General features: G+C 38.3%; 1 protein-coding gene across 9 annotated transcripts in view; it reads right to left on the bottom strand.

Moving 5' to 3' along the window:
• Positions 1 to 27,740, bottom strand: part of USH2A (usherin) — a 373,983-nt gene that overhangs the window by 38,333 nt on the left and 307,910 nt on the right. For all 9 annotated transcript variants that reach the window (XM_071426043.1, XM_071426058.1, XM_071426050.1 and 6 more), the window contains 3 exons: positions 25,587 to 25,745; positions 24,779 to 24,941; positions 18,538 to 18,892 (listed from right to left, as the gene is read on the bottom strand). In XM_071426043.1, the coding sequence (XP_071282144.1) occupies positions 18,538 to 18,892; positions 24,779 to 24,941; positions 25,587 to 25,745 (677 nt within the window). The remainder of the gene's footprint in view (positions 1 to 18,537; positions 18,893 to 24,778; positions 24,942 to 25,586; positions 25,746 to 27,740) is intronic.

Genomic DNA, 27,740 nt, shown 5'->3' with positions numbered 1-27,740 from the left:
CTTGTACCTTATTTTTGATACAAACTGTAGTTTTGCCATCAACACCAGAGAACACAACTTTTCTCTCCTCTGTGACCCAATGTTCTCATGCTTTCCTAACAGCACCATTCTGGCAGCATTGTTAATAAAAACCCTAATCTGCACACCCTGTTTCACTTGCCACATAACTGAATCATTTCCTGTGCCAACTGTCCTACATGGGCTTGTGGATTGTACCAGGAAGAAACCTTTAAAAACAGCAGGTTTTTTTTTTTTAATCTAAATTCAAAATAACCTGCAAGTAACAACAATTAATACCTGATAGAAAATTACTACATTGCAATTAATTTTCCTCCTTCCTGGCAGGGCATGTGGATTGCATGTAGCTGAATCTGCCTGGTGGAGTTGTTGCCTCTTTTCACAGTAGACAGTTTTCTTTCCTGGCACACCTGGGACCTGCTGCAGTCTCACCAGGCATCTGAATCCCCAGCTCTGACTTGAAAGCAAAGCAACACAAAGAAAACTAGGATGCATTGCACATTAAAATGAAATCAAATAAAATCAAGTTGGCCTTTGGGTAGCAGTACACTTTTAAAACACCAATGATGTTGTACTTTTGATGGTAAAACCTTAAAAAAACCTCTTTGGGCAAAGTCAACATTGCTATTTTAGTGAGATTCTCCTCTCCTCTCCTCTCCTCTCCTCTCCTCTCCTCTCCTCTCCTCTCCTCTCCTCTCCTCTCCTCTCCTCTCCTCTCCTCTCCTCTCCTCTCCTCTCCTCTCCTCTCCTCTCCTCTCCTCTCCTCTCCTCTCCTCTCCTCTCCTCTCCTCTCCTCTCCTCTCCTCTCCTTCATAATTATTTCTTTAAAATTCATCAAATATCACCGAATGGCACCTTCTCAAAAATTTATTTCCATCTGTATTTGTCTAATTTCTACTAAGAAATATTGAAACCCCAAAAAATATTTCTTTCTGCATGACTAAATAAATCAAATAAACCAAAATATCAATGACATGACATTCCACTATAGGCACCATCTAGAGGACAATGTCAACATGTTTTCCTAACATTAATATTTTATCTCTAACAACACTCACAAGACCTACTGTATAATAAACCAGTTTTTCACCTTATTTTTTCCCCCATATTTTTCCACTTTAAACCATGTTTATTACTCCTCACAGCTAGAAAGTGAGGTAGAAGGAAAGAAGCAGCTCTTTTTATAAACTGGATAGATGATGGGACAGTTTCCCATAAACTTTGGGTTTACTCAGTTCAAAGCTGACATCACTATTTATCCCAAATGGTACTTTTGCATTCAATAATCATGTTGAACATGAACAAGTAGACTAAGTTTCTCTTCAAAACAGGACAGGCTATGTCTCAAAGAAAAAAAATAGTACTATCTGAGACAAAATGGAGCATAACATAAGATACTTGAATCACAACAAAAACCAGTTCTGTGTCCCCCTTGGGAAAATGTGCATATCTTGTATGTCCTGATCTTTAGCTGAGTGGGGTGTGCTTTGTGGAGAGCTGGTGGGATTGAGAGAGGAGAGAGCAGCTTCATCAGCAAAGACTTCATGGTATGTAAAGTGCAGCACGATATTAAAGCAATGTCAAACCCTACAGAAATGAGCTGGGAGATTTGTGTGCCATTCCAAACTCACCCACCACGTAATGGGGAATCTGCATCAACACATCAGGCAGTGCAGAACTTGCAATTTGCCTTGGTCACAAGGGGAACAGGAATGAAGCATCTTTCAGGTGGAGCTTTATAATCTGGGGCAGAAACACATCTTCAGGGAAGGTAAAAAGCAGGGAAGTCAAGCACACAAGGCCTGGTTGGAGTTTGTGCCTCTTCATTACTAGGTGCACTCATCCAGCTGAACTCCAAGATTATGTTTAACATAAGTACCACATGCAGTGCTCCTGACAAGCAATGACTTTCCATCCACTGTTTGTTAACATTTAGGAGTGGGGTTTCTCTCATGGATTTAATCCATAGTCTGTAGATATGGCAAGAGAAAAACACAACCCACTGCTGCTGTCAAACAGCAGCTAGAGCCTAAGGGCTCAAACCTGCAAATGGTAGGGGGTACATCCTTAATATGGAGCATTAGGGGGTTAATGTTATATTTTTTCCTAATGCCATAAACCGTATTTTCCATTTGATATTTTGGCTGATGGCCAGAATCAGAACAAACAAAATCTGGACTGCCACATCAGTCTTCTTAGTCTCCCTCTTTTTTTTTTGCCTAATACTGTCCAGAGTGGTAGGAGCTTTATAAAACTATATAATGAAACCAAGAATGTTTTTGTTATCCATAGAAATGGGTAATTGATGTCCATGAACTTCCCAACTCAAGGTATCTTATGGCACACAGTTTTACTTTGTTGCAGGAAGAATGTGCTTTTCTCATGACCAAATATCTTGGCTTTTGGTTTCATCTGAAGTTTTGTTTTACATGAATTCACATTGCCCCTATGACATTTTTGACTTCAAATATGTGGACCATGAGAGACCTTCTTCATCTCCTTCCAAATAACATCATGTATGATAATGTGAGGAAAAGTAGCTCCGAACACTGTAAAACCTTTTCCACCTGATCTTAAAATTACTTGGGTGCAGTATCTCAAAATTTCTCTTTTCTGTAAAATTTGAAAAAGAGACTTTGGCTGCAGTTTTGGTGAATTGAAGACAGACAGGAAAGACTCCTTGGTTTTCCTCTATGAAAGCAATTACTTTCAGTTTATGCCTTTGCACAAACAGCCATAACAGGGAAAGAGAAAGGTAAAGAGAAAAAAAGAGTTTGAAGAAAATCTTTAAGGGGAGTTGTACAAGGGCAGTTTGAATTTTAACACAGATTGCAGGTGAACTCTCACATCAGTTTCCTTGAAAATGCCACTGAATGTCAGTTGTGCTCCATAAAATCAGGACTTTGCAGTTATATATGACTTTTCATCATAGGATCTCACATCATGTTACAAACATTAATTAATTAAGTCTCAGGATATTCCCCTGTGTTCCTGTGTGCAGCTTCAGGAAACTATAGTTATTGGTTTAGATCCCATTTTACTCAGGTACAATAGATGTGTCATATTATTGTTAAATGCAAGCTTAGTTTATTCCCTTTTCTCAATCATTCTGAGTCCTTGTCTCTCTCACCCAATACATGCAAAAAAAAGAGCAGTTCTAACTGCTGCTAAGTAGAGAAAGATAGCACAGCCTCCAGGCAATTCACAGCTTTAAATCCCTGCTTTCTGCCAACACAATGGGAAATAAAGGCAGCATTTTAAAGGAGACTAAAAGGTTTTTACTTCCTATTTTTTATTCCTTTTTCTCTGCCCTGTACTGAGCAGTCCTAGCTCTTGATTCAAACTTTGCCTGCTATGTATGTAATCACTTCTGAGAGACATTAAAAGGTAAGCACAAACAATTTACTTGGAGCTACATAATAAAGGCCAAAGTTTAGTCTGAGTGTGTGACTGAACTTAAAAAGTCACCCTTAAAATGAACTGGGTATTTTAAAAAAATGAAGGGCCAAAAAGTACAAACTCCAATCTCTCAAAAGGCTTTTTTTTCTTCACCAGGTTTTCCATTCCTTTCCTCAATGCTTTACACTTCCTACATGGAGATACCTGCTCTCCAAGCAGAGACTGGCTGAAAGTAAAGGGAAGTGTGCAGGCAGCCATTTGGGAAAGGTGCAGTCCAATTATGTCAGTATAAGCCAGGAAAAAGGGATTTGCTCTGCACCTTTTTGTACACAGCAGGCACCAGCAGAAGGCCAGAAGCACACAGTGTTTATGCAGGGAGGGATGACTTCTCTCTTTTCTGTGCCTGGAGGAAAGCTCAACCTATTTTCTGAATATTAGCAGGGGATATTGATCAGACACACATTTAGGTGTACACTCAGAGACATATTCCTCAGCAAAGCACAGCTTCCCATCAAAATACTGAGAGGTTGAGCAGAGATCTGAGACTTTACTTCCAGATCTTTCTGGGATGTTCCCCTGGTTTTGGAGTAGGGATTGCTACAGGGGATCCCTGCCCCCAGTAGTTGTATGAGCTACTGGAGAGCCTCAATGAGTAGCCTGAAAAGCTCCCATGGTAAAAAGGATGGTAAAAAGGAACACAGATCTTGTATTCCCACTCCAGCTACCATGGACTGCCCTGTTGATGAAAATAAGAATGTCCAATAAAGAACAAGTTCTGTATTTCCATGTCCCTTAGCAGCTGTGCCTTGCCATATGAAAGCTCAGAATCAACTCCACACTGAGGAGAGGCTTGAAAAGAAGACAAGAATAAAGAGTGGTAATGGAGTTTGGTAGAGTAACTGGAAGAGAAATCTGCTTTCAGGTTTAAAGTCTTGAACCCAAGTAAGCCAAAATGGAAGTTCGTGGATGAACATCCAGATCCTCCTAGGATCACATGGGTACAATTCCCTCTACTTTCAGCTTACAGGGCACACTGTTGGAAAGAAACTCACCTTGACACAGCATATGAAGCTGTGTCTGCAGACTGCCCATTCCCATTTTCTGTGCTGTCAGGTGAACACTGAATTCATATACATACACAGAACAGCAGACAGCCATGTCTGCTGCAGTGGGAGCAAGGAAAGCAGCTAGCTAAGCTTCACTTTGAAACACTAATGCCTAAATAAAACAGAGACTTTCATCATGTCCTCTCATAAGTCCTTACTTGTGTGGGTTGGGCTTCTCTGTGCAAAGCTCCTGCCAAAAGAGAAGAGTCTGAGCTGCTTGTGGCTTCCACCAGCCAGATGGATTAGTTAGGGAAGAGATGAAATATGTAAATACTGAAATATTACTTGAAAACTGAAGCATAACAAGTTTAGTTTGGATTCTGTATTTTCCTTGCATATTTAAGTTACTTGAGGAATTAAAATTGATCACGTAAGCTTAGTAAAGAACATACTGTGCTGATTTCTGAATTGAAAATGTCTTTTCAGCCCATTATCGACTCCAGCATATTAAGTTGTAAATCCACCAGTTTCACTGTCTCATCTATTGATTAGCTGCATGTATGTATGTTATAAATGAGCAATCCAAAGAGAAATTACTACAATTTAGTCTTTTTGGGACAGACTTGCAAATGTATTTAAGTGCCCAAATATGAGGATAGGCACTCTGGGAAAGAGCCACAATGTTCTCCTACATTCTGACCCAAACCTTGTGTAGCTACTGTCCTCAATTCCTCCCTACACTCTGCACAGAAGAAAAGAGGCCTCTCCAGAGGGAAAGTCTGATGTTTAAGCTTAACCTGTGTTTTGAATGGCCTGTTGGAGAAGCCACACTCTCTCTCAAGACAGATTAGACAGACTAGCCTACATGTGCCATCCAAAGTGTACAGAATTCACATCTGTTATTTTTTTTTTTATTAAATTCACTTAAGACTCAAAGAGAAATAAAGGCAGTTACAGCATTTTCAATCAGCACACAGCAACAGACCCTACAGGTCTGCTCTTTCTTGTTTCTTAAAACACAACACGAAACCATTCACAGCTTCAGAAGTTGAACTGCAGCAGTTTCAAAAGACTTTTAAATCAATGTAAGCTTCCATTTGCCTTTTCAAGGATGCTGGATCAGGGTCTTCATAAGCAGAAGAACAAAACTACATGGTGAATGTAGAGGGCATCCAACCAGAACAGGGATTTGCTTTAGTTAATCAGAAGCAAATGATTACTTAGTTAATACTGAAGCAAATGTCTTCCTGATTTCCATGCACAGGCCAGCATGTTGGACATGATCTTCAGTATGAGATCATGTTAGTCGAGAACAAAGTGTTACTCAAGTGGTTTAAAATTGCCATTAATACCCTCAAACCAAATATCAATATAGTGGTTTCTTTAAAAAGGAAATCAAGCTGTTGTGATGCTTCTATGCAGGACCAAAAAAAAGAGAAAAACTGCAGCATGATAAAAATCTATTGCAAATTTTTGTCTCAAAAATATCTTATTTTAAAAGTCACATGTTCTCAACTCTGTTTTTGCTCAAAGGCAGTACCGTATTTGACATCAGGGCAACTAGAACTCAAACTATTTTTTTACCTGGTGGAAAAATGTGATGTTTTCTTTCCCATTTGCTCTCAGGGTCTCTATTCAGTCTTTTTAGACCTGGTGACTTCCCAGTAACATTAAGCACAGCACTTAAATATGTCACTGTCTTAAGCTACAACTATAGTATAAATCTCATGATCTATTGGTACATCATGGGTCTAGTATTTCTAGCACAGACTAGTATTAGAGAAAATCTAAATTATCATCTGTCTTGAACCCCTGAAGAGAAAACAATAAAAAATAATTTTATTATACCATAATGACAAGAATAATACTTCATCTGGGAGAAGATGTCTTCTGACTTCTCATTAATTCCTTTTTAAAGCCTGTTGAAATATAAGAGCTCTGCAAAGTTTCATTCATTTTGTTTGTGCAGTGTAAAGTTTTCTTTATAGCGAAAATACAGAAAATTTATCACTGCAAGGAGTCCACTTCCCTCACTCTCTTGCAATATTAAAGGTGCATTTGCAATTCTGATCTTATGGGACAATGGTAAACTTGGTGTCTTTTTTTTGCAGCCACTAGAGTAGCATCTCCACACTGAAAGGAATATTTGTCTCACACTAGGAACTCTGTTCTAGATTGGAAAAAATAAATGGATGCATTCAAACCTGAAGGAAATGGACTTAGAAAAATACTTGGAGCAAAATTCAGAACCAAAACAAGTAATGATTTGTGCTATGCTCCAGTACATTAACTAGATCCTGGGACCTCTGTACATCTTCCCATTGTGAATACACTATTCCTCAGTGTCCTTTTGGCTAACAGACAATACACTCCAGGGGTCTCACTGGGGTGGATCAAACCCCAGCAGCCACATCATCTCCACCTTAGGGTGGTGTGGGCAAAGAACTGTTTAGAAGACAAATATGCTACCATAAAAGAGGAAGATGGAACAGCCATAGATTAGTTCAAAGAAGGCAGCCACAACTGCAAAGCCAAAGAGCTTGAGGATGTTGTACTGCAGGTCCAGCTGCTGCTCTTGAGCCAGCCATAGGATGCCTTAAGTGAACATCTACGTGACTGTCTCCCAAAGCTTTGCCTGTGTAGCCACACAGCCCCCATTAATACCAGACCTTTAAAGGACATTACCTGACTGAAGCAGAGTCCTGCCTGTTGTAAAGACTGCAGGACCCACAGAGTATCTGGAAACAGAAACAAGTTCCTAACAAAAATCTGAAAAACACAGAAGTTATTTTCGACTAGGCCCTCAGGACGGAAATTCCTGCTTCCTGTATCATCATGGCCTCAAACTGTGCTCTTAGGAAGGAAGGCTGGCGAAGGGAAAAGAAGGGAGGAAGGAACAGTTTCCACAGTTTGGGTTGTAGGAGTAGAGCAGCCTAAAGGTGCCAGAGGTGTAACAGGTGATATTTGATATGCTAAAAGATGCAACATGGCACCTACTAATATGGTGAGAAACATTTCCCTGAATCCACCAGCAACTTTGGCAGCAAGCCCTCCACTTCATGGGTAGAAACCTGCTTTCCATGCTCATAGTTTTTCTTGGCACTCATAAAGCAGTTCAACAAGCATATCCTTTCCAAATCATCTGGCCTGTCAGATGCTGATGGAGGGACATCTGTACCAATCTCACTCTTTCTTTAAAAACCAAAGAGATTTTCTTTAAAGAATGCTAAAGACACAGACTTGAGTATACAATAAAGTTTTTGCAGTTAAACAATAAAATCCATCTGTCACAGGTCCTTGTGAGTGGAGTATTAATACACTTGGATGCTCCAGATCCTATTTGTCATGCATTCCTGTAGCTTTGGCCAGATAAAAAGTTCAAGGTGCTAAGAGAAATATTTGTGGTTTATGAGGGGATAAACTCATAAATCGGACTTTGTTTCCTCCTAATGGCGATTATATATGTAAACTACTCCCCCTCATTGCAGATAAGTTTTCAGACTACCATCCTCACAAGAGTCTACTATTTTTTGCCTTCTGTTTCTTTGGAAACCAACCAACCAACCAACCAACCACAAATTACTTGTGTTTGGATGTTTTCATTCGTGATTGTACTGGTACTGAGAAGCAAGAAGGACAAATATGAAGACTGTTGTGAATTTTATTGAATCTGATTAACTGTCTGGTTTGGCCTCAATTTAAATTTGTCAAGACTAAAAGTCCCCTGTCATCTTTTCCCTGCTCCACACACAAATGAGATCTTCACACAACTCAGAAACTGTGCTAGGTCTGAAGACAAATACCAGAGCTGCCTGTCAGCTCCTTCAGCAGCCAGACAGCCAGACAGCCAACTCACAATCTCCCTTCCCTTGTCTCTCTGACATTGCTCAGTTGTGCTTTCTATGTTGTCAAAATGCATTTTGACTGGCCTGAAGATCCTGTAGGAACTGGGTGCCCTTGCAAGGGTGCAGAAGTTCCTGCCCTCCAAGGGGCATGGGAGGGGGGAGCAGCATCTCTGCTGGCACAGCAGACCCAGAGTGATGAGAGCAAAGGAAGGCAGGGGTAGCAGCAGCGGGGCTTGGGACTCCCTGGTTTCCAGTACCCCCTGGGGAACAGAGAGCCACAAGTGCACATTCCCTGAACCACTGATGTGCACCCAGGCAGCCTCATCCCAAGCAGGGAACACGGCTGTGCTAGGCAGATTTACCAAAAGGGCTGGCATGTATGAACTATAATATCTGCACATGATTTAAAGCAGGAGGGGTCAAACTCAATACTCCAAACAGCATGCATTATAAACTTCTGTGATTTTTCCTCTTTGAATTGCCATCTCAGAGTTCTCCCTCTACAAACTTAATAGCTATATGGCTGTTTTTGAAATGAAATCATATTGGCTAATTATTCAATTTATATATTTACAATTTAATTCCCACCATGTATGACGAATCATCAGAATCAGGCAACAATGTACCTGCTGACTGGATAACTACTTTCATTTTGGTTTTTGTTTTTCAGCTATTTTTAATAAACTAATGTTTAAGACTGCCAACTCTGTTAATAAAATCTCACAGAGCTTTTGAGCTTTGAAACCATTTTAATACACTTTCCCAACAATCTGAAGAACAACAGAAAGTCCCATTATAATCGAAAAGAATAAAAAAAATGCTGCACTTTGAAATGAGAGCCACATTTTGGATTTCTTTTTCATACCCAGTTAACTTTATATACAGCTACAGTATAATGTGATAGTAAATTTATACCCTTCCATTGTCACCTGTTCAAAATGCATTGGAATATTCAGGGGTTTTTTTCTGTTTCTAAAGTGTCCATCACAGCCTGTGCAAGAACTGGAATAAATAAGCAGCTACATTTTTCCATACTGGAAAAGTTCCAGAAGGGAAAGGGCTCTTGACAAAGCTAAAGGAGTTTTCAAGACACTTTCTATTTCCATACTCGTTCTTTTGTATGCTAGGTTGCCTGCCATTATGTTTATGTAATTCTGACAGTGTTCTTAATGACACACTAACAGATTGTAAAACACGCTGCTGGCATTTACTTGTTTTTTATATTTTTAAAACAATGTCCTTCATGTAACAGTAGTTAAGCGCGGCAGAAGGACATCATTAGAGCCATGGTTAAACTGTAATTTACACCATTAGGAAGGCAGGAGCAATTTTTATTGCCTGGCAATTTTCTTGCTGAAATATTTGGACCATATGGCTCAATTTGTGTAATAACCTTAATTTCAGCACCCTTCAGGTCTGCCTCCATCTCCTACGGAATGGTAAAATGCGGTTTAGCAGAAAAGGCAACTGTCTATACTTAGAGAGTTGAGATTAATAACATGTCACGTCCTGTTTTTGGTGAAGGAATTCGAACAGCAGCCAGATGGTATCTCTACAAATAACTGTCAGGGGTCTTGATCTAATCAATACAATGTATTAATACATCTCCCTTCGCTGCTTCTCGAGGGGCTAGCGTGCAACATCTGGAAAGATTGGGGGGACCGCCAAGTAGAAAGCTGATCCTTTTCAGAATCAAACTGAGCCCAATTAATTTTTCATGTATACTTGATAACTGTTTCATAATGAGCTATGCGTCTTGACGGAGTTAGGGTTGGCGGCACGAGTGGCTTGTGCTTCCTATCCCCATTCAGTCCACTTACAGAAACCAACCCATTAATCAAACTATCTGGCATAAAACTGAAATCTCAGCTCAGTAAGAGATCAATAACCATCCTTAAAAAAAATCCCTATAACCAGAGCAACAACAAAGACCCCACCACAGAAAAGGGTTTAGTGGGCAAAAGTATCCAGGCATGACATTAGTAATTACTTTAAGAAAAACCAAAACTCAGAGCCATACTCACCTGACATGCACCTAAACCACAGAATTTAATATTAGCTTCCTGTCAAAAAGTAACATTTAAGTCCATTAAAAATACACTGCCATTCTGCTTTCTAGATACAGAGGCCATCTGGCCCCTATTCACCATAATTGCTATTACAGTCTCAAAAATAATATTTATATAATGTTGTAAATTAACAGACAGACACCCATTCCCACTCCCAAAGAGCTTTCTGTTGATAAACTCATCTTCTAGCAACATGCAGATATTAGGGTCTTGCTCCCTAAAGAAAGAGGGGGCAAGATTATACATGCATTCCAGGGCTTTTTGTAAAGTCTGAAAAGAGGAGAGAGAGAGAGGTCACTTGGCAGGCAGAAAATGGGAAACTGCAACAAGCATAGGGGAGATGAGCTTGAATGAGGCTGTGAAGCTGAGTGATGGGAATGGATTCAAAAGGGAGCAGTAAAGAGAAAGGACAGGAGGTCAGCTGAGAATACTAAACTTATCTTGCATAGGACACCCCACAGCTGTTTGATGAGAATGACTTTGGTGACTGTAGACCTGGATTAGATTCAAAGGGAGTCCCCAGTGGTATGAGGCTCTATGCTATATTACCAATTCCCATGAGTCCTATGGCTTGCTTTTGCTGCCTTTTTTTTCCTTAAAAAAAAAAAGTAGGATTCTCTATTTATTAAAACTACCCTTTCCTTGCTAAAATTCCCTATGAAATCTAAGCATGTGACATAACACTTCTCAGCCAATTTGAGTAAAAGACCTTATCTGTGGAGGGAAGTGGGGCTGGAGGGTAGGATGGGGGCTGGGGAGTGGCCTTTCTAATTATCAGCTGAAGAATTCCTGTATCTGTAACTGTTGGGCGTGACCCTGGGGATTTTAGGAAGCTGCCCTATGACTTCACCAACAAAGCATTATCTTGGACTTGCCTGATACATCCACTTAAGGACCTTGGTTAAATGTGAATTAAAATCTAGTCAAATCCAATTAAGCATTTTTAAACAGATATCTAATTTGAAAAACATATTACCCAACAAATTTCTGCCTTCTCCTTCTTCATTCTTATTTTCTACTTATAAATGAAAAAGCATCTGCAGCTTGACAAAATGTTGTTTTTTAAAGCTGATTTAGTGTAGTCACATAACCGGGCACAAAGGGAAGAATGTGCTCATATTACATCTTCCTAAAAAATTATATTTAATAAGATAAAGCTTGGGGGGGGGGGTTCTGTTTTGTTTATTTGGTTTTTACAAATTACAAAACATTCTGTCAGTGGTGTTTTTCTACACTGTCTGGTTAGCTTGATCTTACTCTCACAACTGAAATGCAGACACAGAAAAGATCACAGAGAAAAGCATAAATAAAAAGCACATATGGAGAAACAGCATATGGAGCATTTATGCAATCTCATTTTAGTCATCAGCCTTTAGGCTTTGTTGGGTGGTCCCCTATTCTCTCATGGCTGCAGGTGCACACACAGTAAAGATTACCACTTCCAGAGTGCTGCCCACCACCATCTTTCTGCCAAAGAGTAACATCTTTTAAACCTGTCAAGCTGCATTATTCCATTGTGTGGGTTAATAAAGCTGATTAATCAGTGTAAAAATCAACCACTTTCTTTGACTGACACTTATCAGTAGCAACACACAAGTAGACCTCAAGAAAGCAGTCTCATGTGAACAGCTGCAGCCCAAGGATGGTAAATGTCCCTGCCTCAGATGTTCTAAACATTTCATGGTCTGCAGAGGACATTCATGCTCTTAACTAGGTTAGGTGTCTGAAGACAGCCATTATAAATATCTTTCAAAAGACTTAGCTCTACATGTGTTTCACTCATCAAAAAAAGACTGTACAATGGGTGAGAAATGGACCTTGCACAAGGAGAAGCCCAAGGATAAAATACACCAGATTTCCCCAAATAGGTAACTAATTTATTTGTAGAAGAAATTACATATTGATCCAGGCACTCTGGCCTAGTCAATCTGGAGTGTGGTTAGGTGTGGTCAGACATAACTGTATCAGTGGTTTTACTTCTATCTAGTTCAAAAATTTATTGAAAGACAAAATTCTGTCAGCTTAATGTAACACACTGAATTAGGGAGAAACCATGAAAGAAGAAAAGAAGTGGAATAAACTTCTTGGCTGTAGCCTTCACTAATTCAAATCACCAGTTGCCTGACAACATATTAAGACCTCACAGACACCAGACAAACCTTTCCTTCCTAATTCACAGGGATTCTTTCCTTCCTGGCAGAGTTCCAGCAGAGTCTAAAGCTATGCTCCTGTGGCTGCTGGAAACATCCAGGAGACAGTGAAGTGGCCTTGTTTACGGCAAGGATAGTATAAATAGAAGAGCTGAAGCCTCTCTCTTTCTCTCTCACCATAGAACCTCCAGTTCTATTACTACGGTACTCTAAAATCATCAAAGTTGTGCAACAATCCATTTCATCCTTTCTGCTCTAATTAGGCAATTCTACATGTCTGTCTTGATAGGTGAGGCTTACTGAAGCACTTAATCAGTTTCTGGAGGGGCATCATAGTGCCAATCCAAATGCTTATTTAAACAGAGCTGTAGTGCCAAATCCAGCATATTCCGCAGCAGCATGGAAACAACAGAATCTGTGAGACACAGATTGCCTCACACACTTTTTTAAAGCAGCCTTCAATGTGAAGAAGCACTTGGCCTGTATTCATCCTGTATAAGCTTAACAGGTCTATAGATTAAAACATGGAAAGCATTTTACATTACTGGGCTTTCCTGGCAAATAAAACAGTTAGAGCAATTCCAGTACAAGCCCTTCCTGAAACTGTGCTTACAAGGCTTTGAATCTTAAAAACTGCATTTAAATCAAACAATTCATTTGCAAACCCATCACATACAGCACACACATAGTAGGTGGGGATCATTTCATTGAAATTAGAAAGCAAATGTCTCTATACATGAGAGGTCACCAGTTGTTGTACATTAAAATCTTTTCACTGTTAGGCATAATTAAAATACTCTAACAGTGGTTTCAGTAATTTAAACATTGCAGTATTGTTGTAATATTTTTCTAGGCTTCAAGAGTTCACAATTGTTTGGTCCAATCAAATCTGGGAACACTGGAGAAGTTATCACCCATCAAGGTAATTACTTTCAAGTTGAAATAATTACTCCATCAATGTTAATGGTCTTTCAACTTCAATAAAGCACTCACCTGCCGATAATCACAGCTAACCTCTTGCTCTCATGCAATTCCCTCTCTATTTAGCAGGTTATATTACAGCCGTTAGAGTGGTCACTTGTCCTGAACAGCTGCTGAATTTCACTTTGATCGTCTGTGAACCATAAAAAAATTAGTCATCTGTGTATGATTTCCCCTAACCCATAAGCCCTTGCAGAGCTAAGGAGATGATCTTTTGGCTGCATTAGGGCACTGCTGAGCAGCCATCTTGCTTCTGGTGGTGGCCACTTTCCACTGCCTAACAGCAGTACAGTAGCCTAATTAACTTTTGCCCTCCACTGCCGTTTACAGCTTTCACTCATTGCTAGTAGCACATCTTCTGAATTTATGGCATGTACAGGGATTCCTTCACTTACACTCATCCTCCTTTCTTAGGGTGCACTCAATTTCCCAGGTATCTGCAATAGGCATGTACAAAAAAGTTTCACCGGTGCCTCTCCTTGGCATATTTTTTTCTTAATTCTTGTGGTTACAATCTTCATTACTTCTATGAGAATGTTGCCATCATGTACAGTACTAAATACCGCATTACTGCATAGTCTGTACAAGGAAGTTAATAACTGTGTGGTATCTCATCTCTAATGCTGCCAAATGTTCACAGGTCTATATGAGGAAATAGAAGTGAAGTACTACAATGAATATATTATGTATTTTTAAATGTTACTAATAGAAAGAAACTAACTCTGGATGCAGGATTCCAGGTATCTGTAAAATCCTGCATAGGAGGCATGAACATATGGCAGTACTGGCCACTCAAAAACATTTCTGATAATTATTTTTGATATGGAGGCTTTTAACAAGTAAACTATACTTAATATTCTGACTCAGTTTATTTGATATGAAAATTCTGTCTGCTTATAAGAACACAATCATGTTAGCCAAGGCTTCATCCTCCTACCAAAGTCTTTACTACTGCTATTCTGCAATATGTCTACAGATTTCCCCGTCACAGCACCTGCCAAGAGAAGCTTGGCCAGTGCGGTTATATACCATCTCCCCAAATAATGCAAGGGAAGCCAATATGTGTTCTCAACTGTTAGCACAGCTGCATCCAAACCAGAGGCTTTGCTGGGGCAGTGATAGCAGCTAAGAGATGTATTAATTTTTTTCACCCCAAGCTGGCATGGTTATGCTAAAAAAAAGCCTTTAAGGATAAGTTTGGCCTGAGTGCCTCACATTGCAAAACACATTGTGAGAAGACCTGTGCACAGGTGCAGGATTTCCCAGGAATAAGACCTATAATGCTTATACCTATATCTCTTGCATTCTCTAAAATGAAGGTTGTACTTTGATCTACACTTGGCTGAGGTGAATTTAGCACACTGAGACCTTACTTCTACATAATAATAATAATAATAATAATAATAATAATAATAATGATAGGTGGGCACTGCCCATAACAGGCAGTTTTCCTTTTTAACCCTCTGCATGCTTTTCTTTCTCCAAGTGTTTTCGAACAGCTACATATTTTTATGGTTTTTTAATTCTCTTCCTGGCTTTGAATTCTCCTGCTCCCAATAAACAACCAAACACTTGATATAATTTTCATGGGAAAAACAGCATTAGAGACCCATAAAATGTCTTTCAAGAAATGTCCAAACCTACCCACAATTCTACCTCATAGCAACATTTGGAATACAGCAGTTAAAGAGCTGTGATGCTTTGATGACATCTGGCAGGCACTCACTGGCTCTTTAATGAAATCAGCTCTGGGTTCTGTGTTCTCAAGCTTAAGTCTAAAGTTCACAAGAGTGAGAAGCTTGCTTTGACAATCTAGTCACTTTATGCAGATTTCTGGAAATGAGAACATTCTGAAAATCCCTTCCCCTATAAACACGCTCATGTTAATGCTTTCAAGACACTAAAAATGATTCCTGCTTTAGAGGGTTAAAATGAACTGCAAAGACATTGTGGGAGACATTTGTGCTCCTGTAACCAGTCTTGACTTGACTTTGCTCTGCAAATAAACCAGAATGTCAGTTTAACTTGCTGTCACCTAACATCTGTCACTACACTCCTGGCCAAACAAGCTAAGGAAATGGGTGACACTGCTCCCTAACTGTGAAGAATCAAAATGGCCCATGTGTATGTCACCTGCTTCTAACAGTGCAGGACACCCTCCTTTCATTTCAGAGGAGCAGCTTTTGCTCTCAGAATTGAGTTCTCATTTTTATCTCCACAGGCAGTGTAAAATTTCAAGGGGTCAGTGATGGCGTTAAGATACCAGACAGCCATACCTTTCACATATTAACTCAAATATATCTTAATGGGGAGTAAACAGTTGGATTTGGGGAAGCATAGTGACAAGTATAGGGATAAGTCTGTTAAATTGTTTGAAAACCCAGAAGATGCTTCTCATTTGTCTCTGAAATGGATGGAAATGAAGCTGTTATATGAGAACAGTCTGCAGGGACATTAGCAAAAGCTTAATTTGTATTCTGCAGTGTCACAAGGATTGTATTTCTCCTCTAAGTTTTGGTCAAGCTTTATGTCCTGGGGCAGGCAACCAGGGTGCAACCAACAAGCGCAAGGGTGGGATCAGCCACCGAGATTCTAGCACTGGGGTTTTTTTCCTGGAATAATCTAATGGGATAAGCATGGAGTCTAACAGATTAAATAAAGGACCAAACTCATTGCTTTCTTAATACTTTAAGTCTTACTTGTAACATGGAAGCTTGTGAGAGAGAATGACTAATGGCATATCCCATGAGGGAGCTCCAATAGAGATGCTTTAGGAGATTAAATGATTTAGCCTAGTACCATGAAGGCTATATTTTAAAGGGGCAGAAGTTTAATCATTGGAATTCTAGTCCCTTCAATAAAATTACATTTTAATTAAAGTATCTCACTCACAAAGCTGAAGTTAAGGGTGTATCAGCAATTTCATGATAAAATTCTATTTTTTAAGTGTTTCTAACTTTGAAAGTTGCTGTCCAGGTTTTTGCCTGCTGGGATAATTGACCTAACCTCCTGCAGAGATCTTTGATAACATGACTCCATGCACTTTATGTCAATATCTTTGATTCAAAGCTTTAGCTGTTCTGCTATATTCAGAAGAGGTAGGATCTCAGGTCCTTGGTATAAATCAGCAACAATTTCACTCAGTTAACACAGCTGCAACAGTTTAAAGTAAGTGCAACTGATGGAGCAGATGTGCAAAAAGATTTGTCCCCAAAGGGTAGTATAATATTTTAAATAAAAAGGGGTAGCAAATACCATAATTGACCCATGTTCAAGACAAAGGACAGTAGAAAAACCATACAAGCCAGTTTTGCTGCAATGCTAGTAGAACAGCTATACATATGCTGCCAGAAAGTCATTTTGATTCAGGACAGTGTTTGGGGAAAATAAGGATTTTGGAGCCAGGAAAATACTAATTCAGTAAATAATAGCCTGTTAATCTAAAAGGCTTTTAACTGATGCTGTTAAAGAAACACACTGTAGCAACATTATTTAAAATACCATTTTGGTAGGTTTTATTGCCCACAGTACAACCATCTTGGACATTTTCTGTTGTTGTTGGCATGCTTAGAAGACATTGCAATGCATGACCAGCCAGGTCAATTCTGATGTTCAGAACACATTGCATGCTGCTGAAGCAGAGCAGTAGGAGAAGCCCTGGCTTTGCGCTGGTTTTAAAATCTTAGGTGATTCATCACATTTATGATGGTGGTAATTTTTCTTACAAGAAGTTAAGGGAGCTAAGTACCAAAATGCCACTGAACTTTATAATCCCAATCTACTTTTTTAAGCCTGGCATGCTGTGCAATGTGAATGCAACTGCTTCAGAAGGCAAAAGTATATTATTCCTATAAATCAGTTCAGAAACTCTTCTTCTTTTCAGAAAAAAAAAATATTACAAACTTCATCCATTTAGGATTAGACACGAAACTGGTCTGAAACTCTATGATCAAGGGTATGTAAGATTACCAAGCTGGAAACTTCTTCCATTGTGTCATGTGGAGATTTGGCTGAGGAAGTTACTCAAAGGTTACTGCTGGGTATTCTAGAGAAAGCTTTTTGGGATCTTACTTGAACTGCCAACCACATACTTCAAAATTGGGATAACAAAGAATTTAGGGGATTTGTGGTGTTATTCAATACTACCATGGACTAAGAAGATTCTAGGTTTATGAACTTGAGGTGGCAGTGCTGAGGAAACCAAACTTTATTACAACCTCCTTAAACTTTTAAAATTTCTTTTCAGAAGACAACAAAGTACACAAGCTGTCCTAATAAACAACAGTTCAGTCCAACCATTTATAGGCTGTCTTGCTATAGAAAGACTAGAATGCAATATACTGGGGGGAGGAACAGTGGTAAATGCACAAAACACAACCATTTCTCTCACTGGTTTACACAATGTTGTTAGTCAGTTTACAAAACATTGTGTTTTCCCAAATCTATCTTTTCACCTACTGAATAGAAACAGGAAAAGAAAGGGAAGGGAAAGACAGATCAACAGGGCAAAGTAACATTCCAATATAAGTACATGAATTGGAAATAAAAGTAGAACTGCTTTTATTACTGATGAATTATGAGGAGAACATGCAAATGGGTTGCATATATGAACTATGTAATTACTAATTAATTCATTCACTTTATGATTCCAACTGAAATAAAAAAATTAATTCTATACAAGGAGGAGTGATATTGCTGTTCTTTGTGCAGGTCCTGTGAAACTATTTTGTCAGTCAGACAAAAAGTTCAGGACAGTATTTTCAGAGCAAGGCTGACAAATGCATGTGCTTAACTCCTCCAGACATGACATATCCATGCTTTTGAGTAATCTACTTGCCTCTACCAGAAATCCAATATCAGCATGAAATGTTTCAGTCTGCATTGGGCCAAACACAAAACTTAAGCCAACAAAACAACAGGTAATTGGAAACCTTACTTTTCTAACCAGCGTTAAGGGAGACTTTAAAATGCAACAGAGATCAAAGCAGAGTGAAACATCTTAAAACTGGTTTTGTGGCCCAGTTCTTACCATTACTGTGAGTGCTGTGACAGCTGGGCTGCTGAAGGTTGGGTCGCTGTGTTTTTCCTGGTAGACCACTCGGTACAGAGAGATGACCCCGTTGGGGGAGAGCGGCTGGCTCCAGTTCAGCCGCACCGAGTACGCGCTCGTGGCTTGTGCCCAAGGGGCTGCCATGCCCCAGGGGGAAGCTTCCAGAGTCTGGGCGGAAGCCCACAAGCTGTCCACAGAGCCCACGGAATTTTGAGACCTGGCACGGTACTCATAGAGAGTAAAAGGCTGGAGAGCATCAGAAGCATCAATGAATTCCAAAGGTCCTTCAGTCCAGATGAACAAAAGCAGCTCTTCTTGACTGCCCACAGGACGTCTGGAATTAAACCAAAACAGCGTGTTTAAAATAGAAAACTGCTTCAGCAGTCCCATAATAGTTAATCCTAAAGTTCCAAGTTCAGCTTGTATCTCAGAAAAATACATAAATTATTTCTTTGTAAAGAAATGTATGTACATTACACATGCACAAAGAACTGACCACCTATCTTTGCCTCTTAAAAACATTTCCCTGAATTTGTGTTAGGTTCTGAGTAGCGAGGAAGAGATTTTTGAGGCAATCAATGATTCTCCTTTATCTAGAAGAATACTACAAAACATGGCAAACAAGTGTGCTGTCACAGTCCAGGGCAGCAGAGCAGCAACACAACAGTATGTTGTCCTTCTAGGATAGAACATACCACAAATGAGAACTTTCAGAACTTAGAACATGAAATTTTAAATCTATCTCTATTTGCTAAGCAATAACTTAAATTGAAATATGGGTGCAAGTTTTCAGCATTTCTGAAAATCAGTTTATTTACTGAGGTACTCACCTCAGAATCCCTAATTTATGGAAAACTTGTGACCATTTTACTGGAGAAAAATGTAATCTAGTGAATAAGGGATAAATATGCTATCTTTCCCTCAAAACTAAAACTGTGAACTTTCAAAATCTGGTTTTCTCACACTAAATATCCCATTGTTTCTTGCAAGTTGAATAAGAAATCCGTCGTGCATAAACTTAGCTAAATTTGCAGCTCCACCACCAAACCTCATTAAAATATCACATATAATGTTTTCTGTAATAAACAACATATCTTTTTCCAATGCTGTTTTTGTTTAAAAATGCAAACCTAAGATACATGAAGAAAATTCACTTTATTGGTTTTTGGCACAATGGTTTTTTTTTTTTTTTGTGCATATGTACATATATGTATACATAGACACACACTTACATATACATGTATATATACATAGCATTACTACTGCAGATATGCGTGCCTTGGACCTGGTGTTATTCTGAGCACCAGAGATTACAGATGATCCTCAGCCCCTTTGTAATATGCCCCCTTCTTCTATATAATTTACAGCAGTTTTAATAAGCTGAGTACTCATCTTCAAAACAGAGTTATCAAATAAATTCTTTCACTTGGCATAGAAATGTTTGTGTGAAATTAAGTTGGTTACATTTAAACACTGTGATAAATCTCAGTGATGGTTGGGCTTACTGCACATGAATTTAAGTATTTCCCCTACTCTTCACAGGAATCTTGGCTTTTGCAGAACATAAAAGCACTTTCACCCTCCATGCCAACAACAAAAATCCAAATTACATTATCTGCCACTTTTATTGCAAGTAGGGCAAATTTGCAGAAGTAAAATTGGTTTGTCTGGCTACTGGGTGTCATCATCACTACACACACACCAGAAGTTAAAGAACATTTATTTGGCAAGAGAAAAATCTGTGTTTCAAAGAATGCTCTTGGATTTTATCTTGTTAGGTCAAACCAGGAATTAATGTAATAATAAAAAAGCATTGATTTTTTAAAAACTGATAATCTTAGCTGCTTGTAATAATATATTCCCAGGTATTAACATGCAAATATGAATAACATAATGAATGCAAGTGTGTACACAGCTGTTTATTCATCCTTTGTGTATATGCATATATAAGGCAGGAATGAAGACATTATTTTCTCATATGAAACTGAGTAAGTTTTGCTAAATTCTGTGATAAGCAGATTATATGGAGACTGTTATGTTTAACACTGGATATGTTAAAGTGTGATTTTTTTTAAAAAAAAAGAAGAGTGTTGAGGTACAATATCTCTGTCATAGTGAAATAAGCAAATTGTAAGATACTGAGGGTTGGTTGGTAAAACTGGGCAAAGACTGGCAGATAGAAGAAGCAGGAAAGATTCCCTAGAAATTCTTGGTATGTCTGTAAAATTCAGGGTCCAAAATTTCCCATTGTCTCCAAAATTCCAGCAACAGTTTTTGATACAATTGCCCATGCACTATTATAATGGCAAGTTAAGCCTCCTGCAGACCTCTCCCTTGGATGCTGTTCACTGACGTAATGCAAGACATATAATTTTGAAAGGTGAATCATTACTACATCTTTCTCCTGCACCTAAAAATATAGTCTTTTTTCTGTGTACCCAAAAACATGTCTAAAAAAATCTCTGTAAATAAGGGAAAAGAGAGTACATTTTAATGCAAGAAAGTCACATTTAATGTGTCTTGCTGACCAAACAGTATGGGACTCAAATAAATACATAAATTTATGTTTTATAAATATTCTACACTCTGTGATAAACAGTTTTTTCACACTGAATGATCAAATATGCCACCAACTGTAAGCTGATTCACAGGCAAAGCTGTACAATGTAGCTTGGTTAAGTATTTAGATCTTATTACTGCTGAATATTTAATGAATGAAACTTATGGTTAGGTAAATGGTTCCATCTGTAGTGCTACAAACCAGAATATCTTCATGTATGAATAAACTTTGAACAGAAGTGGTTGAACAATCTGTAATCATTTCAATCGTTTTAAGATTTAAGATTCAGCTGCTCATTTAACTGGAAATATTTCTTGTGTACAATGAGCTGCAAAGGAGAGAATAACATTTCCAGGAGCTGGAAGCTGTCTCTTAATCTGCATAGTCTGATTTGCTGCTTACATTCATTTTGAAGATGTTCAGATAGTTATTTTTATAAGGGCAAATTCTCCCTGCCCCAGTGCCAATCTGAGGCAGATGACACAAGAAGGAGGATATAATCTCCTTTGTGACAGATAACTCCAGAGCTGTGCTGCAGCAACGCCGACTGCAGCGCTCGCCCCTCGGCTTCCCTGTGTGCGCGGCAGCGGCGAATCCCCGAGGTCTCCAGGGTCAAACCAGAATTATTCCTCACATGTTTACCTTTCACCGTACAACTAAATTACATGTTTTAGTAGTGCCTGCTGCTTTCCTTAACAGTGAGTTATTTTTAGGAACGCTGACAAGTCTCGGGGTAAAATTCAAACAATCAGGGAATCATGCTGTCAAATGTGGGGGGACAATGCAACATTAGCAATGCTCCCCCTCTGCAGTTTCACATTTAATTAAACAAAGAAACCTTACTTACATTTGTATTCAACCAATCTACACTAATGGAGCTTTCATAATTTGGGGTATTTTTTAAAAAACATGAGTTTTGATGAAAAAAAAAACAAACAGAGGGAATTTGAAGTTATTGCATGTAATTTACTAGTTTATATTGGGTATTAGATCAATTACAGGTATAAATAAAACCCTTCAGGAGTTCTTGTATTCAATGACATGACTATCCATAGGGATTCCTACATTAAACCATCCAGCAACATATGTTCCTTGGAAGCTGTCTTGGGTACAACTCATGGTTAAGGGTATACGATTAAGCAATGAATTAATCATAAAGAGTCAGTCTGGAAGCCTCTCCACTGCAAGTCACGACAGCCACTGAGACATGTCTTCTGTCTTAAATTGCTTTCTGATTTTTCTGCTACATTTTCACCAGCACGACTGCTCAGCTAATGAGAGCTACGTTTCAATCTCACAAATATACACTAAATAATATTATGTTATTGGGCAGGACATAGATGGTTTGACAAAAAAATTCAGACACTCCCTTAAGGAAGTTACCAACCAAAATAGTTCTAACTTTATAGGCATTTATGTCTGTAAGGGCCACCTCATGTGCCTCCTATACAGTGCATCCTGTTAATCAACAGAGAGGAGTACCATTAGCTCATGTGACCTACAACTTAATAAAATGCAGCAACAAATATATATATCATCTATTTTCATAATATTTTTTTTCAGAGTAGCAACTTCTGAGGTTGGCAGAGCAATGTTATGTCATGATGAAGTGGAACAGAACTAGATTATATGATTATCTCATGAACCAGATCTTTTCTCATTCACAAACTCTTCTAAGTTGTGGTCCTTGTTAGAAAAGTTTAAAAGCCTCAGATCTGTGTTTAAAGCCACTTTAATAATGAAAGAAACTATCACCATCTCCTCTATCATAAAATAATATTTAAATTTTTTGGTTTCTAGCAAAATGGCTGTAAAACTGGGAGAAGTTTTATGATGCTAGAGGAAAGCATGAGACCTGCCACTTTAATGCAGAGATCTGCACACACACTAGGTCCCCAAGCATTCCAGGTTTTGAGTTAAATGAATTTATTTTGGTGGTGATGCAGTAAGGAAAAGGCACATACTGAAGAAGAAATTACATTCCATAGCCTCCCATAGAAATACTGCAGTCTTGCTGCTATAACAATGTAAGGCCATGTGTGGCTACAAAATGAAAAAGAACTATGTGCTTACATCCCATTTCTGATTTTTTGCAGCTATCTGAGAAAGATTTGATATTGTTGTTGTCTAAGCACATTTAAACTTCAGCTGAAATAACTGCCAAGTGATTCATGCCTATGTAGGTGAATATACCGATTGTATCTGGAGCCCCAGTGCGCCATTTTCATTTCACTTTAAATAAAAAACAAAATGTATCTATGTCAGTCAGTGCCCTTCTGCTGTACTCAGAGGTATCAAACAGGCTACAATTATGATTGTGAAGTGATTGTGTCACATTGGAGGAAGGTTTATTGCTTTTGAGTCTGCTAGGCAGTAACACATTCTGTTTCATATTACTCTTTATATCATTGTTTGGCTGTGACTAGAATAATCAAATGCCATCAAATGCTGTCAAATTCAATTTACAGTATTTTTCACTGAAGCAGGCTTTCTGCATTATATTTCCTGTTTTCCCTTTCTATGGTTGCCATGGAATAGCAGCAGTAATCATCAGCTTTATTTACAAAACCAACAGAGTGAAGACATGTCTTGGGCTATAACATACACTTTATTCCTCTTTATGCAGGGGAGGGACTTGGGGTTTTGATCAGACAATTAAAAAAAGGCAAACAAAAGGGTATTTCAAGACAGCAGGAATTTTTAGAGACCACTAACATCTTTGAATGAACTTATATTAATTATCACTGAGGATTCCAAAAGGTAATTGGATTTCCTGTCTTCTCAGTCACACCTCTAATATAATAAAAAAGTCCCAAACTCTTTGTGGGAGGCTAGAATCAGCCCAGCATGTGTTTGCCACACATACTTAAGATTTGGAAAACCCAGGAACTTTAGAGTTTAAATCCCTCTCAAATATATAGCTTGAGTTTTATAATTTCTGACTTCTGAAGCCATTCAAGAAGGTCGCTCCAGTGAGCTTTTAACAAAGGCTCAACAGGCACAGCAGAGATCAGTGCTCTGCTAGTTTCATACTGCCCTAAACACTGCTATCCGTACAGAAAAATCCTCACACAGGGCTTAGGAAACTCCTCATAGCAAGTGAGAATGCATTAGTCAACAACCTACACCGGGCAGATGAATACAAACATCAAGGTACATAAACAGATGCACTGTAATCACTGTCCAGATTACTTACATAGGAACATAATTTATCTTGGAAAATTGATCCGTTTTAGAAACCTAGATACCTTTTCCTGCCTTTGAAAGTCTCAGAATTGGTGGATTACTCTTCTTTCCGCTACAAAATTCTCAACTGTCTGTCAGAGAATATTGAAGTTTGTACCTAGTGGTCGTGGTAAGCACAGTACATGTATCTATCATACAAACTTTTTCTAAGACTTTTTTTTTGTTCCCTTGAACTTTTAAAATGCACTTTCACATGCTTTTTTGTAATTTGAAGTTCAGGAAGGTGATTCTTGTTTGAGTTCCTATTCCCAACATGGCCATTCATGGATCAGCTTCTTACCTTAGCACTTGAAAAGTAATATATATATTGTTTCAAATATACTTCTACACTTTTTTTCACCTCCCAAAAAATCAAGGAATAAAGAAAGGAACTGTTAAGTGTCACTAAGAATCTGAGGTAATAAGGGCATTTACCTGTAGATAAAGTAGTTAGTAATGATGCCATTTGGTTTCCTGGGTGGTGCCCATTTCACTTCTATGAGTGCAGGTCCAATTGCTTTAACAACAGGTGGGCTCAGTTCTCTGGGAGGTGCTTCAGCAGTTCTTGAATATGTTTGACCACCCACGCCACACCCACCTACAAAAACAGACATTTGTGTAGGGATAAGAGCTTTTTCCTCAACCAAAAATACATTAAAAGCAAATGAATGTCCAGTAAAGAAGCTGCTGGTGGAAATGGTGTCTCATTTCACCTCGTTTTATTGTTAAATACTCATTTAAATTACCACAACTCTACTGATGAATTACTCCTGATTTTCAGCAGTATGAATGAGGAGCAAATTGGTTCAAAATTGTCATTTTATAAATACTTATCTCAATAGGTTTTTGAAAATTTCCATCAAAGACAGGGAATTTCTAATTTTTGGGCTCTTCTCTCCTGTCTTTATGATCACCACTTCTTGTCGGTGAATGATTACAGAACTGATTCAGTTCTGTACATCCTTTTTTAAAGATCTTTAAGCTGCTTATGAAGAGCTTTTAATAAAGTGGCACATACAATCTAAAATACATATTTTAAACCTCCATTTGCTATATTCATGATACATGGTGAAGTACGCACATGATACATGGAGAAATATTTAATGCCTCATTCAGTACTAGGCCTTCTTTTTACTAGGTAAACATTTGACTCCAATGTAAAGAATTTCATCTGTTTTTCAGAATTGCATCTACCTGCAAAATCCCTTCCAGCCACACAGATGAGTGTTTTAAATTGCCTTACCACTCTGGCATGCTTGTACTCTTATCTCATACAGGGTGTAGGGATCCAGGCCATCGACAAAGGCAAAATGTGCACGTCCTACTGGCTTCACCAGCAGAGTGGGACTGCTCGCATTTAGCAGGATGTTGTATTCCAAAGGCACATTGACAATGAATATCCCTGTTGTGAAACAGAGAAGAACCAGTGATTATCTGAAACACTAACAATAGTGCAGGACAACTTCAAAGAGCCAATTCATCACATGCAATTTTAAACATAAGCCCCCTCTGGAGGTTTTCCCTACTGCTTCTTTGAAAACTACAATAATTTAAATATAAACCAGATCCATCTGCAGATTGTAAGTGGAAGACAGACATTATGGTTCTTAGGTAAGAATCAAAATTCAATTCAGTCAATGCCTGTTTTGCAATTGCCACTTCTGGGAAGACCGACCTTATGACTTGGAACCAAGCAGCTTTTATGTATTTTGGAGGAGGAACAGCTACTAAGCACTGCTGTTTGAATAGTCATATGATCAAACAAGTGAATTGCAACCATTTGGCAAATTATGCCTTTTTAGCCCAACAGCAGTAGCTGAGTGTAGGTTCTTAGCCTGCTTCACCAGTAGAGTACAATACGATAGCTTGAGCCAAGAAACATATAATTTTAAATGATGTAAAAACAAACTCTTCAGTTTTTGTTAAAAAAACCCTTTCATTTTTTAGTATTTGAATTCAAGAAACATAATTTTAAATGATGTAAAACCAAATTCTTCAGTTTTTGTTAAAAAAAACCCCTCTCATTTTTTTAGTATTTGAATTCAAACATTTTCCTCATCTATTCTTATCCCCATGCTGTCAGTTCTTAATTTTCCGGTTTTCTTGAAAGCTGAAAAACTCAGTTCCTTCAGAAGAACAAGCTAAGCCATATACCATCCCTTTAGAACAATAGGCAGATGTTCCTGGATGTTCTCTTTTCTTCTTCCACATGACATCTCTAAGAGTTTTGTTTGATTGGTTAGTGGTTTTTTTTTTTATTTTTGGTTCCCTTGAGCAGTAATATATTTTTAGGAAATAGGCTGTAGGTTTTTAATTTTTGTCCACTGTAGACTGGTCTGTGCAGACAGCAGCAGTTTCATAAAACAAAGAGAACAACCAAAGAAGAGTTTGTATTAAGTCTGTTTCCTTCATTCTGCAGTCACATAAGAAAGGACAGAGTACAGACCAGACAAGGTTCATTTCTGAGATGAGTCAAGATATATCTGATCAGAAAAATCACATTTCTCTTTGAACACAACACCTTCTTTAGATGTCACAGAGATGTCTTTGTGACTGCAGCAAGGACCAGATGCCTGTGAGCAGTTCTGAGACTTGTCCAGACCTTGAGATTCTTTCCTTTTTTAACTTTGGAAAACAACTCAGCTTGTTCTCCTAATTACAATTTTGGCCCTTTTCTGTTAAAGCATCTACTTGATACTACTACCCTGAAGCTACAAAGAGCATTTTGTTTCCACTGTTGTGCATCTATTAGATGGGTTTTTTTTAGCTAAGTATGTATGTGAATATGTATAACTAAAGCACAGAAGTTTGCAAGAAATCAGAGATTTCAAGTTTAGTTCTGGTACTATGAACAACTGATGTACTTTGAAAGATCAGAAAAATCTTTGAAACACCATGTTTTTACAATTCTCATAAGAAAAAGAGAATATAAAAATCCCAAAGAAATAACATTCAGCTGCCTGACTAGATGCTAGACAGAGAAAATGCCATTACACTAAAAAGCTGAAAAATAGCCCTGAAGTAGAGCCATGACTTCAATCTTATTCAACTGCTCAGCTTACAGGAAGAACAAAGATGTTGTTAGGAACTGTTGGAAGAGGTGAAGGGAAAAGGAGACAAAAAAAGCAGAAATTCCTCTGTAAAATTTTCCTTCTTCAGTGTAAAAGTTACAAGAAAAATACCAAGATATAATCATTGGGAATGGAATAACAGAAGTACAACTTTCTAAATCAAGGACGATGGTACAGAGTAAACCTCTGAGAGGTGATCTTGAGGTAGACTAGTTTTGCCTCAAAGAAAATTATTTTTTTGCCTGATATATGGAAGACAAAATGCTCCAGAAGAGTACACTTGAGTTTGCAGTGTAAAATTTTTCCAGTAATTAAAAATATACTGT

The sequence above is a fragment of the Agelaius tricolor genome, unplaced genomic scaffold, assembly GCF_023055355.1.
Source record: "Agelaius tricolor isolate 1412-34295 unplaced genomic scaffold, bAgeTri1.0.p SCAF_1, whole genome shotgun sequence".
NCBI classification, from domain to species: Eukaryota; Metazoa; Chordata; class Aves; order Passeriformes; family Icteridae; genus Agelaius; species Agelaius tricolor.
Note: the sequence above shows the minus strand (reverse complement) of the source record. Positions and strands in the feature narration are given on the sequence as shown.